Below are 15,095 nucleotides of genomic sequence, written 5' to 3'. Positions count from 1 at the left end.
TGCTGTCTTCTGGACCCGACCATGTTTACTGTCCTCTGCCTCACAGGGGCGCGTTGACGGGTTGCTTCCGCACAAGTGTCCTTAATTCGTTCACTCCCGATCTCCCCACCGCCGTCCCGGAGTGTGTCTGTCTGCAGCATTCCAGCCGAGTGCTCCCAAATGTACTTTTTGTTAACTCCCTGAGTTTAACCAGGGCAGGGATGCCTGAAGTGGGAGAGTCGTGCCCTTCCCTTTCCCGCGGACGAGCCAAACTACTCCGAAGCCCAACTGCCGCGGCCAGCCCAGATCCCAGACCCCGGTGGCTGAGGACAGAGAGCAGTGACAGGCAAGGGAGTACAGCGGCGCTTTTAGCGACGCTCCCCAGAGGTGACAGCGGGTGGTGCAGGCGGCGGCTGACTTTGGCGACGCTCCCCAGCGGTGACAGGCGGGGCGGGGCCGCGGCGCGCCGGCCTCATACCGAGGCGGGCAGGCGGGCGGGCGCGGAGCGCAGCGCAGCGCGGGCGCGACGGACGGTCTACCGGCCGGGGATGCCGCTCGACGCGCCTTGGTCCTCGGTACAGTGAGCACCGCTCACCGCAGCCATGACGGTAGAGTTCGAGGAATGCATCAAGGACTCGCCGCGCTTCAGGTGTGCTGCGGGCCTGGGGTAGGGCGCGGGCGGGGATGGGGAGCCGCCTTTGTGCCGGAGGCGGGCAAGGGGTGCCCAGCATGGTGACCGCTCCAAGTCCACCTGGACGGAGCAGAAGACCTGGCACGAACAAACCGGCTGGAGCCGGAGTCGCGGTCCCCTAGCTGCGCAGCTCCGCCTCCGGCCTCGGGGGACCGGAACAAAAGACGCCCCTGTACTGATCACCTCGCGCGCGGGGGTGAGTGCTCAGACTGCCTTGGGCAGCTGTGTGTCACTGGCCATTTGCGTTCAGTGCCATCTCTAGAACTGTCCACCCTTCTTTGTGTGTATGCTTTAGTGTGCCACAAGTACTGAGCTCCTCCTTGGCCCTGTAGTCCAGTTCTGGCTAGGATTGTTGGGCACCCTGCTTGGTCTCTATCTTGATCCGTATGCCCAGAGCAGTGTATTGGTGCGAGCAGCTAGAGCCATCAAGGCCTGAGATGGACACCTTGATGAGAGTTAACCGATGTATGAGTGACCCAGGAGCCTGAAGGGTAGAGGCTGTAGGGATAAGGAAGTCATGTTTAGGTGGCAGGATATGGGCCTTATTCACCTATGGGTTTGTTTCTTTTATTGTTCCTGGAATATAGTCGTGCACATCTGTGTGAACCATATGGCTACACAGATATACATGTTTCACTGGGTGACATTTGGCCCACAGTAATGGTGTACCTCCTGTGTGTCATTTGAAATCGCATACCTTCATATGCATATACACATACCTCTGTATATGCATATACACAGGGGAACATGTTCTGCCACTCTGCTCCTCCTTTGAATAGGTGCCAGACGATGCACATGAATGTGTGGGTGAGCTGTGATACTGGGTTGGTGTGCTTGATGCATGCACATAGCATAGTGAGGATGGACATGTGTGTACATGTGCTACATCCCTGTGGAGTCATGAGCCATGTTTGTCATACTACTGGGCACATGTTAATGTATGCAGGTGTGTGTTTTAGAATGCACATGAGTGCACTGTGTTCCTGGAACACATGTCTATATGCCCTGTGCTAATACAAGCATGTATCATGCCTTTGCAGAAGAGTGCTTGATCACATATGTACATGAATGTTGAGTTTCTGATGGCCTACCTCAGCAGTCCAGCTCTTTGCAAAACCACCTTGCAAGAGAGTCAGCAAGAAACACCTTGGAGCATTAGAGTTTGCCAAGAGTATCCACTGACTATAGACAGGGAGCTTGAGGCAGTCAACTATGCCTTCCTGTTTTCTATTGAGAGGAGTGGTCTGAGAGCCTCTGATACCCCACATTTCTGCATCCAGGCTTGGTAGGAATCATGGCCAAGGCCTATGTGACTGGAACTGAGACCCAGTTAAGACACTCTTATCTTTGCCCTGACCCATTTCTTCGAAGCCCTGGCTCCACCCTGCCCTGTATAGGGGTTTGGGCCTAAGCAGAAATCCATTCACCTCTGGGCCTTCTTTGCCACAGCCAGCCAGTTGGACTTGTGGGGCTGCAGTAGGTGTGGCAGCTGTCTAGGCTTAACATTATTTCTTTTGGTGGGGGGAGGGGAATTGTTAGGGTGGGGGCTGAGGATAACTCTCTGGACACTGGTCTTGAGGTTATGGAACCTGGCTTGGTGGATTTGGGTGGGCTGTGATTGGATGGGTTGGAAGAGTACCTTGTCTACTCTAAGGTGTTACTGAGGTTATAACTAGATCTTTCTGGCCAACAACATTTAGGTGGGGCAGGGTGGGGCTGTCTGAAGGATGTGGAAGTGAGGTGGAGCCTAGACCCTAACCTGGAAACTGTGGTAGTTTTGCTTTGGAACTCTTGGCCTAGAATAAGGGCTTGTGACAGCCTTAGGAATGTCTCATAGTCCCTGAAGCTGTGGGTGGGGGTGCAGGGGAGCCCCGGAAGAGAAGCCGGCCCAGCCTTGACTGTAAGCCCTTCCCTGGGTGGGGCTTCAAGCGCTGAGTCATGGCTTTGGTGAGGGGGCTCCTCCCCAACCTCCAAGCTGCTGAGGAAGTCCCTGGCTGGCAAAATAGGCATAGGGCAGGAGGGGATGCCTCAAGTCCTTGGAGGAGGTGGGAGTGCTGAGGAACTCCTAGGATAGAATGCAGGACCCCTTGAGCTTGTTCTAAGTACTCACTATGTTCCCCCTGTCCCTGTGAATACAAATGCCAGCTCCTGGTGCAGCCCCTCCCGGTTCCTGGCTCCCTGGCCAGCTGCAGCTCTCTATGCAGCTGTCTGGGCTGTCAGGCCTACTTGGGGAAGCCCTGAATTGGTCTCTCCTAGGCAGATAGTTACATCTGTGTTCTGGAACTTCTGACTCTCATAGTGGCCAGAATCCTGGAACAGAGCCTCCTGTGGTGGCCTGTGTTAGGCTCATAGATAAAGGGCATTTTTTTTCCTAAGCCGGACAGGCTGTGCAGCATCCTTCAAAGGCATGGCTGCCAATGGTTCAATCAGATGCTGCAGCTCTATTCCCGACCCTTCTCTGCTTTAGGATTCATGGTGCCTTAGCCATTAAGAAGGGATGAGGCTGATGGCCAGGACGTTTGAGGGTTTGTGGCTAGGGCAGCCTGGCCATTTCAGGCCCAGGTCCTAAATGAAACTTATGTCCCCTATGCTTCTCAAGCCCTTTACCCAGGAGAAACTCTAGAACAGGTCTTTCTCCTTTCCTTTCTGAAGAGTAGGGCAGAGAGGGGTGAGGAGCTGCTAGAACTAGTTGGCTTCCCTTCTGACACCCAAACCCCAGCTAGTGTAAAACTTGTTCCTAGAGGTCTGTCTAAACCTTTGGCCTATTATGTTCCCAAGGTACCTCTAGCCATGCAGGCCAGATGGGCCTACCTCACCAGCTAAGCTGATTGTATGAGGTGGGGGACTGCTGAGAGCCTGCCCTTATTTCCTTATTTCCTGTTCCCAAGTTGGAGTTAGGGGGGTGCAGTCACGTGCCTGATCCATCTGCCTTTGGCTTCCGGGGATTCTCCCAAGCTTCTCTTGGTGATGTCATCATTAACTCCTCCCTCCCCGGGGCATCTTCTTTATCAGGCTGGATTGGTGGAAATGAGCTCTAAAGAGACCCGACCCATCTCTTCTTCTGGTTGGACTGAGCTATATGGAGTCTTGAGATTGAGGGAGATGGAGTTTTAGGCATTGTTCCTTAGCTGATGGTTCATAACCAACTGCTTTAGGGTCATCTAGCTGCAGGCCAAAGTGGCCTGCAGTTGAATCAAAGAAGTAAGGGGCAGGCTCTTTCCAGTGAGGAGGGGCTGTCCAGATGGAGTTGAAGCTCAACTTTGAACCTCAGAGAGGATTGTCATGGGCACTAACACTGCATCATGAGATTTCAGCATTATTGTGCTTAGGAAATAAGGACTTGTTTAACCTTAGTTCATGAGGCATAGCTACACTGTAGAGTGTGTGTGTGTGTGTGTGTGTGTGTGTGTGTGTGTGTGTGTGTGTGTGTTGTGTTGTATGATAGCCCATGTAGCAAGACTAGGTGGCTTCAGCCTGCTTGATAGGCTCTGGGTTGCTCCAAATTGCTGGACCTGGGTCCCAGTTATATCCATCAGGCAGGGTATTTACCACTCTAGGCCTTAGTTTCCTGAAGCCCACTTCTGGCAACAAAACCCTTGGGGAGATGCAACAGGAAAGGAAACTCCAACTGATCTAACCGCCCAATTCTTGTTGTAGGGCAACTATTGATGAGGTAGAAACAGATGTGGTTGAGATCGAGGCTAAACTGGACAAGGTAAGAGGCAAACCTGTTGGGACATAGAGAGCCCAACATTATTCTGCCCACTCCAAGCCCAGCCTGGAACTATGGGATGACTCCATGTGTATCTGCCTATGTCTGAGATGCCTATTAAATGAGAAATAGCTGCTGTGCTTACTGTGCCTACTGTGACAGGGGTAGAGGAACACCAACCTTCTAGATGATCCTCTGAATACCATCTAGATATCTAGATGCTATAGTCTGTCCCTAGCCCTCAACTGAAGAGGGGCAACTATGTCTGGATATTAGTGGGCCTGAGTTAAATTCTGGCTGCCCCCGGGCTGAAAGTGTATTCTCTCTGGCCTGGCCTTGTGGCAGATCTGAGTTATCAGCTTGAAGAAACTGTTGGGCCCTCATTTTGTCCACTCTATCCCACTTGTAGCTGGTCAAACTGTGCAGTGGCATGATCGAAGCTGGCAAAGCCTATGTTACCACCAACAGGCTCTTTGTGAGCGGCGTCCGAGACCTGTCTCAGCAGTGCCAGGGCGACACCGTCATTTCGGTGAGGCGCCAGTATGGTGTGGTGGGTGAAGGGAGAAAGCCCCCTAAAGGATGTCTAGACCATGAGCTTTGGGTGGTCTGCATTCTGCTTCAGTACATCTAACCCTAACCTGTGGACAGAGAGGAGTCTTTAGGGACTTGAAGGAGACATTAGCTACTTGGCCACCCCATTGTGATCTTCCCCTTACTTTTCTTCAGGAATGTCTGCAGAGGTTTGGAGACAGCCTACAGGAGATGGTCAACTATCACACGGTGAGCCCCATGGGGCATGTGGGGTTTCTACTTCTATCTGAGAATATGCAATGTATCTTAAAGGCCCTGACTAGACAAGAGCAAAATGGACTGGTTCTTAGGTAGCTGAACTGGTGGCCACAAGTGAGAAAGGCCATGCTCTGCTTCTTTAATCTATAGAAATGGTAGCAACCCCAAGTCTATGAGTCAGTGTGAGGGATGTTTCTGGGGGAGGGTGGCTGCCATGTCCCCAGCTGTGGCCAGACTATATCCTAAGGCAGAAGAGGTGGCACACAGATCTGACCTGAAGGCAGCAATGTCTCAGGGTGAGGAAACCCTGGAAGTTTCTTCTCTGCTCCAAGTTGGGCAGAGCTTTCTATCCCAAGACAACTTATTTCTGGATGACAGCCTCACTGACATCCAGGCACAGTGTGGTAGCCTCATAAGGCCCCAATATTCATGTGAGTAGACACATAGAACATGCCAGGTCTCAGTACAGTAGGGGTAGACCATGGCCTGGGAACTAGCATCCCGGACTAAACAAGAACCCTCCATTTGGCCAGACCAGCAGAATCTCAGAAATAAAACAGCTTGGGATGGTTCATCCTGGGAGCTGCCAGTCTGTCTATCTACCCCTGACCTGGCTCAGACCTCTTCCATGTGTCACTGTGGGTCAGGAGTATTGTGGGGGTGTTTTGGGGGGGGGGTGATATGAAACCATGTTAGTTCATCAGTGATTCCAATCAGCTACTACCTTTCCCGGGCTAGGCCCTATGGGAACTCTCTGCTCTGAGTTCTTGTTGCTGGTAATCAGCCTTGAGGCAGCCCATATGTGCCACCCATGCAGATATCGAAGGTGGAGTTTAGAAGCCTGCCTGCCATCACATTGATCTCCAGACTGGCTAAGAGCCAGATGGGAAGATGAGCAAGTGGCTACAGCTGTTACCTCTGGCCCCCAAGAGGCCACCCTGGTACATGGCAGGCTCTACCTAGTGTTCTCTGTAGAGAGCTGGGGCCCAGGAAGAGATGGGCAGGGATCCCAATTCTCACCTGGTAGGTGATGGGACTTTGTCTTTGGGGTCCTATTGGTAGTGACCCTAATAACCTAATAACCCTGCCTCTATCTCAGATCCTGTTTGACCAGGCCCAGAGATCGGTGCGGCAGCAGCTCCACAACTTTGTCAAAGAGTAAGTGACCAGAACCAGAAGTCCCCCAGCCCCATAGCCAAGTGCCATGGTGAAAGCTGAATTCCATGTTCCATCTTCAGGATAAGAAGGGCAGCGGGTCCTTGCCAAGGATTCAAGCTATGAGGAGCCTTTGCCCTCTGACAGGAGGTTCAACCAACAGGGGCAAAGACAGTGAGATGGGATAGACAGGCCAGGGTGGAGTTGTAGTTTGTCCCCATACCCTAGAGGAGATGCAGGCTGACATTTGGCGTATGAGCTGGGGTCTAGACTAGACAGGCTGGTGACGGGGCTGAGGAGTCCTAGAGCAGGGAAGAAGGAAGAAAATGTTTGGTTGAGTCCAGGGGAAGGAGATAAGGAAAAAGACCCTGCTCAGGAGCCATTGGGGGATATGTGGTAAGAGAGAAACAAAACATACTATGCACTCCTGTTCTGACCTCTGACTCTTGGCATCCACATTGACTGGCACCCAGGGATGTGCGGAAGTTCAAAGAGACAAAGAAGCAGTTTGACAAAGTACGAGAGGACATGGAATTGTCCTTGGTGAGGAATGCCCAAGCCCCAAGACACCGGCCCCATGAAGTAGAGGAGGCCACGGGTGCCCTCACTCTCACCCGGAAGTGCTTTCGCCACTTGGCACTGGACTATGTGCTCCAGGTTAGCTGTGGGGCAGTAGAGATGTGACTTCTCCAATGGGTAGGGATGACACCTTGCAAAGCCTGAAGGTAGGGTGGTCAGTAGGGGGCAGGGGCTTTGATCTTATACAGGAGGCCTCTAGGGATATGGGCAAGGATAAGAATTCTTGGTTTCATCCAGATGAGACCTTATATTCAGACAAGAGGAAAGGCTGTGAATCAATCATCTCAGCTTCAATCTTCCTTAGGACTTTTCCTATAATACCATGCAGAGACCTAAAAACTACCTGGGGTTTTGGAACTATAAGCGGTCCAAGTGGGTTCTGTAAATATACAGGTTGTGGTCTTCTGGGCCCTGACACCTGATCTGTTTGCTCTCCCTCTGGCAGATCAATGTCCTCCAGGCCAAGAAGAAGTTTGAGATCTTAGATTCTGTGAGTGCTTGTGTTGGGGAATACCCGTGGGCATTGTTTGAGCAATAGGAGCTGGGCCTTACCTGGGCTCTACTCTCACCTGCAGATGCTGTCCTTCATGCATGCCCAGTACAGCTTCTTCCAGCAGGGATATAGCCTTCTACATCAGCTGGACCCCTACATGAAGAAGCTGGCAGCTGAGGTGAGCCTACAGGAGTGGCTCAGTGACTGAGCCTTCAGTGGGGGCTCCTGGTTAAGGTCTTGGGAAGGGGTCTACTGCCTCCCTGTGATGCCCTCCCCACAGTTGGACCAGCTTGTGATTGACTCTGCAGTGGAAAAGCGAGAGATGGAACGCAAGCATGCTGCCATCCAGCAACGGGTGAGGCCCTGGGAGAGCACTGGGAGAATGTTGCCATCAAATCCATTATTCCATCATCACCACTCCACACGCCTGATGTAGGGCACCAGTAGACATGTCCACAAACTCTGCCCTCACTCCCAAGACTGTCCACTTGCTACCTATTAGGCCTTGCAACAATTGCCAGCTGAATCTGCTCTATTGCAGCAGAGGGAGGGGCCCCATCTTTAAGGACATCAGTATAGTGAGCCTGATAAATGGAAGGGCTGGAGCTGGGACCTGGAACCTCACTCCTTAGAGCCATGGTTCTCAGCCTTCCTAACACTGCAATCCCTTAACACAGTTCTTCATGTTGTGATGACCCCCAGTCATAAAATTATCTCATTGCTACTTCATAACTGTAATTTTGTCATGAATTATAATTTTTATGAATTGCATATGTAATGTAAATTATAATATAGGTATATGATATGCAAGATATCTGATATGTGACTCCCAAAGAGGTCATGACCCACAGGTTGAGACTAGTTGTTGGCTTTTTCTGGGGCCTTTGCTCAACTGCTGGACATTGATCCCAATGTCCCCCGCCTTCCCCCAGAGCAGAGATTGGCTGCAGTGGGATAAAAGAACCTGTCAGTGTTTGGGAGCAGGGTCATCATTCATTGGTTTTCTCTTTTTCTTTTCCCTCCCGCTTGCTTGGGTCTCAGACACTCCTGCAGGTAAGACAGCTGAACTCTGGGTTATACACATGGGGCTGTTCACGAGCCCCCTTTCTGGGGTGTTTCAGCACCGAGGACACCTCCCCCACCTCAGTGCTCCTGCAGCATTTTGGGAGGGACCTGTAGGCCAGCTCCTTGCTGGCACCAGCAAGATGAATCTAGCCAGTCCCCCTACAGGAATGGTGGCAGCTGTGCTGTCCTTCCCCTGCTCAGGCTGAGAGCAGGTGATAAGGTCTTCCTTCTACTGGCCTGGCCTGTCAGACAGCAGGACACCCAGGACACCCAAAGCTCTCTGGCTTCTGAATGGAGCTCTGTCAGGCAGCTGGAGAAGGTCCAGCTGGCAAAATGCATGAAACACTTAGAATGGCGGACGGGGGGAGGGGGCAGGGAGTGCTGCTTCCTTCCTGATCATAGCCTGCTTGTTCCTACAAGCTTAGTTGTGGGGGATGGAGCACTCAGGACCAGCTGTGAACACAAGGGATCTTCCCATAGTGTCTTTGGACAAAGGGCCTTGCTTGGTCAGGAAATTCTTGTGGTGGGCAGATGTTCCCAGAGCATGTACCTCACCTTAGCTTTTATTTGGGATGAGCCTGGGAGGGGTTGGGGTTCTTCAAGGATGGGCACTCCCCAAGGGCCAACTCTGTCTTCCTTAGGACTTTTCCTATGATGAACCAAAAGTGGAGTTTGATGTGGATGCACCAAGCGGTGTGGTAATGGAGGGCTATCTCTTTAAGAGAGCCAGCAATGCCTTCAAGACATGGAACCGGTAAGAACCTTCCTCAGACAGGGCTAAGGGCAGAATGACTGTGGAGCCAGCTCTGCCTGACCTCTTGTCTCCCATGTTCCTCACTCAGACGGTGGTTCTCCATTCAAAACAGCCAGCTGGTCTACCAGAAGAAACTCAAGGTATTCTGGGGACAGGGTCACTTTGGGGCAGACCACATCTAGAGACTATGGGCCAGGCTGCTTAGTGGATATTAGCTCAGGGCTGAGGACACAGACAGGCACGGAGTCCAAAAGATCAGGGGGCAGGGAGTTAGAGACACGTTGCTTGAGTCTAAGATAAAGGAGAAAACAGGTATGAGAGTGGTAAGCTTGTACTGCCCACAGGATGCACTGACTGTGGTGGTAGATGACCTACGCCTATGCTCTGTGAAGCCATGTGAGGACATTGAACGGAGGTTCTGCTTTGAAGTTGTGTCACCTACCAAGTGAGGAGGCCCAGCCCCAGGAAGGGTTGGGGAAAGCACTGCTTACCCAGGCTGACCAGCTCCTCCCTACAGGAGCTGTATGCTGCAGGCTGACTCGGAGAAGCTGCGACAGGCTTGGGTCCAAGCTGTGCAGGCTAGCATTGCCTCTGCCTACCGGGAAAGTCCAGATAGCTGCTACAGTGAGGTGCACTGCTTCTCTGCTTCCACATGTGTATATGTACCTCAGAAACAGCTCCTGTAGGCTACATTCATGCTTGTGCAGGCAGTTTGTGCATGTGTGTATGTGCAGTGTTTGCATGTACACATGCATGCCAATTTGTGTTTGAGGGGTCCTAGCCTGTGTCGACCCTTCTAACTGGGGATCTTCTGGGGAGTTGAGACAAGTTCCTGAAGGGCTGAGTGGCTCTTCACACCATCCACCAGAGGCTGGACCGTACGGCATCACCGTCAACAAGTAGCATTGATTCCACCACGGACTCTCGGGAGCGTGGAGTCAAGGGCGAGAGTGTGCTGCAGCGTGTCCAGAGTGTGGCTGGCAACAGCCAGTGTGGCGACTGCGGCCAACCAGATCCCCGCTGGGCCAGCATCAACTTGGGTGTACTGCTCTGTATTGAGTGCTCAGGCATCCACAGGTAGTTCCTCTTGACTCTGGCTGGACAGGGCTGGCTGAGGTTCTGGATCGAGCCACACGTTGGTCCATTTCTCTCCTCTTTCTATCTAGGAGCTTGGGTGTTCACTGCTCTAAGGTACGATCCCTGACACTGGATTCCTGGGAGCCTGAGCTACTAAAGGTGTGTGAAAGGCTCTTGACTGGAGCCCCCAAGGAGTCAAGGGTGGGATTTAGGTCTTTGAACTTGGACTAACATCCACATACACTGTGCCCCACAGCTGATGTGTGAGCTTGGAAATAGCACCATGAACCAGATCTATGAGGCCCAGTGTGAGGGCCCAGGCATTAGAAAACCCACAGCCAGTAGTTCCAGGTGAGGTTGAGGACAGCCAGCTTGGCCATGGGAGTCCCAGCCTGTGGATGCAGTCTCATGTTCACCTCTGGTCCAGGCAGGACAAAGAGGCATGGATCAAGGACAAATACGTTGAAAAGAAGTTTCTACGGAAGTTGACTTCTGCACCAACACGGGAACCCCCAAGACGCTGGAGGGCACAGAAGTGCCAGCGCCCTCACAGCTCCCCCCACGCCCCCACTGCCCGCCGCAAGGTCCGGCTTGAGCCCGTCCTGCCCTCCGTCGCCGCTTTGTCCTCAGGTGGGAGGGCTGCCAGCAGCTGCACCTGAGCTCATGTACCTGGGCAGGTTTGGGGACAGGCTCAATGCAGCCATGGAAAGAGTCACCAACCTTCAAAGTTATGGTGGGGTTGGGTAGGCTGGAGGCTGGGCTTCACAGGGGCACCTTGGAGCTCTGCCTGTCTCAGCATGACTTGAGATATTCCCCAATCCCAAGGCTCAGTTTTACCATCTGAATGTGTGCCCTATCCCTTGCAGCTGGCACTATGGAGCGCAGGTTCCACAGAGACTCCCTCTTCTGCCCTGATGAACTGGACTCCCTCTTCTCCTATTTTGATGCAGGGGCTGCTGGGGCTGGTCCACGCAGTGAGTGCTGGGAGACATTCCCTTCCCATGCTTTGTGTCCCTCAAGGGGCATATCCCACCCTCAGCCAAAGTAACAGGAGAGGATCCGTTGAGTTCCTCCGTATAAATGCGGATGACACTTCCTCAAGAGCTTGAAGAGACAGGGACAGGGTGGTGATGCCACAGAGGGTCAAGACTAGAAAAACATCCAAAGGGCAAAAGCAGAAGTTCTCACTTTGTTGGTCTCGACTCCTTTGGGGTCACACATCAGGTATCCCGAGTATCAGCCATTTACATCATGATAACAGTATCAAAATTACAGTTATAAAATAGCAATGAAATAATTTTATGGCTGGGAGGGGCCAGTCACCACAACATGAGGAACTGTATTAAAGGGCTTCGGCATTAGGAATGTTGAGAACCACTGGACTAGAGTTATCTTGATCACCAATTTGGGGTCAATAATGTGTGGAAGCCAGGCATGGTGGGTTACACCTATAACTCAACACTCAGAGGCTGAGACAAGGGGATTGTAATGGATTCAAGGCCATTCTGTGCCACATAGTGAATTTGAGGCCATCCTGGGTGCATTTGTATGACCCTCTCTCAGGGGGAAAAAACAAGTGTGATGTATGAACTATGGCTTGTGTGCACATAGGTGTAAGAAGCAATTGCATGTGCCTGTACTAATGGCATTGACAGCAGAGGGCGCTGTAGTACTGACCCTAAGTCGATCCAGAGAGGACCTATAGCTTCTCTCTGGGTGATGACCTGGCTTTAAAACCCAGAGGGCTGGGAGGGAGCATTCTGGGTTACACTGGGCAGGGAGGGCTTCCCCTGCCTCTCTGAGTTATTATTGCTTGATTTTCTCTCCTTTCCGCCTAGGCAGGTGTTTCCTAGTAAGGGCTAATCCTCCACTAAAGGGCAGGTGGGGCTTCAGCTTTTCCTCTAGTGTTTCAGGACCCTCCAATGCTAAGGATTCCCTTTCCTGTGGTCCTACAGGTCTAAGCAGTGACAGTGGTCTAGGAGGTAGCTCTGATGGCAGTTCGGATGTTCTTGCCTTCGGCACAGGCTCCGTGGTGGACAGCGTCACCGAGGAAGGTGGGTGTGTGCCTCTCTGCCTCCATATAGCCTACCATCCCAATACCCTTGAGGGTTTCAGCTTTCTAACCTTAACCCTCCCACAGAGGGTGCTGAGTCCGAGGAGTCCAGCAGTGAGGTAGATGGAGAAGCTGAGGCCTGGAGCTTGGCAGATGTACGTGAGCTGCATCCTGGGCTACTGGCACATCAAGCAGCACGTACTCGTGATCTCCCGGCACTGGCTGCAGCACTGGCCCATGGAGCTGAAGTCAACTGGGCTGATGCAGCAGATGAGGGCAAGACCCCACTGGTGCAGGCTGTGCTAGGGGTGAGCACAGGCAGGGCTTGTATAAAGAACAAGACTGCATACCTATGTGTGCATTTTATTGTTCTAGATGGAGATCAGGATTGATCCTGTTTGGGGGTGCTCGTGGCAGGAGGTCAGGGTGCATAGGCCCTACCAGTGTCCTTTCCTAGTTCAGTCTGATTTCTCTGGATCTCCAGGGTTCCTTGATTGTCTGTGAGTTCCTTCTGCAAAACGGAGCTGATGTGAACCAAAGAGACAGCCTTGGCCGGGCACCCTTGCACCATGCTACACTCTTGGGCCGTACTGGGTGAGTTCTTTGGGTCTCTCTTATGCTACTGTCCCCTCACCTTCAACCCATTCCAATAAGCTCCTCTACCCCGCCCCACCCCAGCCAGGTCTGTCTATTCCTGAAACGGGGAGCTGACCAGCACGCCCTGGACCAGGAGCAGCAGGACCCACTGACCATCGCAGTTCAAGCAGCGAATGCTGACATTGTCACACTGTGAGTCTGGCAGGGTCCTGGGGGGTGCAGTCACTTGAAAAGAAACAGAGACTGTGTGGGGACAGAATCACCTTACGCTGTTCCCCACCTCCAGGCTTCGCCTGGCCCGCATGGCTGAGGAGATGAGAGAAGCTGAGGCACCCCCTGGTCAGCCAGGCCCCCTGCCAGGCAGCAGTCCTACAGAGCTGCAGTACCGCAGGTGCATCCAGGAGTTCATTGGCCTCCACCTGGAAGAAAGCTAGGACCTGGCAGGCCGGGCAGCTGAGGGATCCCTACCCTGACCCCAGCCTACCCGGCCCAGAAATCTTGCATGTTCCTGAAGACCCTAGCCCCTCATCTAGCCACAGCCTGCCTGTGACAACTGTGGGCCCATCCCAACAGCCCAGTACCCTGGTGTTCCTGGAGTCCTCACTCTCTTGCTTTTCCCTCCTTCTGGCTGCTCTGATGCTCAGCCAGAGGACAGGAACCCAAGCACTACATCTTTTGAAGCCCCACAGTTGTGGGTGCTTGCATCGTCTGGTGCCCCTCATTTCACCTGGGGGAACCTGTCTTCAGGTGGTCCTTCCTTCAGGGGCCTGGGCTGTTCATGGCACAAACCACTCTTGAGGTCCATGTCACCCTGTGCCCCGCTGCCCTCAGGGCCTATTTCAACTTGTGCCCCTATGTTTACTGCCCCCAAACTCTGGCCTGCTAGCTAGGTCCTTCCTACATACTTCCAGAGCCCTTTCTCCAGCCTAGGGCTGGTGGCTGGCCACCAGCTCCTTCCCTGGCAGGAGTGGCAGCCCACCCAGGGAATCCCCCTGAGTACCTTGCTCAGTGACCCCAGCATCTGGGTTGGGCTTTGATGGTGCTGGGAGGTGGAGCTTTGGCCCAGGTCTTCCATCCAGCCTGGACGCAGGCGTCCCAAAGCCACGTGGCAGGCCACTTGGGTCCTTGTGCCTGAGGGTTCAAGTCTATCCCTGCCTCCTCCAGAGGCACTGTCTGGTTTACCTGGGCCAGAGTCCATGCCTAAAGCAACTGGTACTTTCCACCCTGTGCCCAATGTTCTTTGTTACTGAGAGGATTTTCTACAACAACCTCATTCTGACTTTGTCTGCGTCTTTTTTCTGTGGACGCTCAAGGACCATCCTGATCCCAGCTCTGCCTGCTGCTGGGGAGGCCCACATAGATTTCCCCCCTGCCCTGCCCCCAAGCTTCACTCCTTGGGCTGGGTCTCTGATAGATCCAGTGGTCCCTTATGTGGGGGGCCCACCAATGCCTTCAATTTCTCTTTCTCTGGAGGAGTCCCAAGATAGAGGCTGGGCCCCTCTGCATACTATGGGGTCCTTGGTTAGGTCAAGGGCACTCAGCTGGTCACTATGCAAACACTGCCCTGGGAGCATCCACGGACAGTAATGTAGGCACTGGGTCAGGTCAGGGCCTCTGACTCCCTTACTTGATGGCTGTGGCCCTAAAGAGCAGAATCAGCTTCTTCCTCCTGCTTGAGCTCTGCCCACCACCTACTCTGCCACCTTTGGGCTGGCAGGACCCCACTCCTTCCTGCTCTGATCACACTCACTTAATAAATCTCTGCCGCTTGCACCCACTGCCTGCTCATTGCCGTATCAAACCTTGCTTAGCTCTGTCTCAGCTGAATGTTTGTCTGGGAACAGCCTGAAGCAGAGGCCCAACATTGTCCCTTTCCAAAAGGATATAACCCAGACAAGCCAAGGGGGTCCGATACTTTGAGAAAAACTGACACCTGACACCCTCAGCCCCTGTTCTCTGGCCTCTCCTCTCTGCCTTTCTCTGAATTAGACTGTATCCCTTGATAGGGATAAGGAGGAACACAATCAGTGAGAATAGCTGGGGCTCATGCCCCTCTTCTGTACCCAGTGTCCCTTAACAGCAGTGTGTCTGCTGTGCTCTGTTCCAAGGTGCCATTGAGGTACATTCTGAGGTTTGTAGCTTACTCTGATA

At 53.0% G+C, this 15,095-nt stretch overlaps 1 protein-coding gene across 2 annotated transcripts; it reads left to right on the top strand.

Annotated features, from left to right (window-relative positions):
• The first annotated feature begins 352 nt into the window (after nt 1–352).
• Nucleotides 353–14,717, top strand: Acap3 (ArfGAP with coiled-coil, ankyrin repeat and PH domains 3). 2 transcript variants are annotated; one of them, XM_034502339.2, is made up of 24 exons: nt 353–628; nt 4,328–4,385; nt 4,792–4,911; nt 5,109–5,162; nt 6,271–6,329; nt 6,800–6,983; nt 7,351–7,395; nt 7,481–7,576; nt 7,679–7,753; nt 8,440–8,451; nt 9,105–9,217; nt 9,306–9,357; nt 9,562–9,662; nt 9,735–9,846; nt 10,086–10,294; nt 10,384–10,453; nt 10,551–10,645; nt 10,722–10,924; nt 11,161–11,268; nt 12,250–12,348; nt 12,435–12,655; nt 12,832–12,941; nt 13,026–13,136; nt 13,231–14,717. In XM_034502339.2, exons 1-24 carry the CDS (start codon nt 582–584, stop codon nt 13,376–13,378), a joined length of 2,502 nt encoding a protein of 833 aa, XP_034358230.1. In that variant the 5' UTR covers nt 353–581; the 3' UTR covers nt 13,379–14,717. The 2 variants fall into 2 exon arrangements, with proteins under 2 accessions (XP_034358230.1, XP_034358232.1); XM_034502341.2 differs by lacking the exon at nt 353–628 and adding an exon at nt 684–866.
• Nucleotides 14,718–15,095: the final 378 nt, after the last annotated feature.

This window comes from Arvicanthis niloticus, chromosome 5 (assembly GCF_011762505.2).
Source record: "Arvicanthis niloticus isolate mArvNil1 chromosome 5, mArvNil1.pat.X, whole genome shotgun sequence".
Classification (NCBI taxonomy): domain Eukaryota; kingdom Metazoa; phylum Chordata; class Mammalia; order Rodentia; family Muridae; genus Arvicanthis; species Arvicanthis niloticus.
The sequence above is the reverse complement of the archived record's forward strand: the minus strand, read 5'-3'. Positions and strand labels throughout refer to the sequence as shown.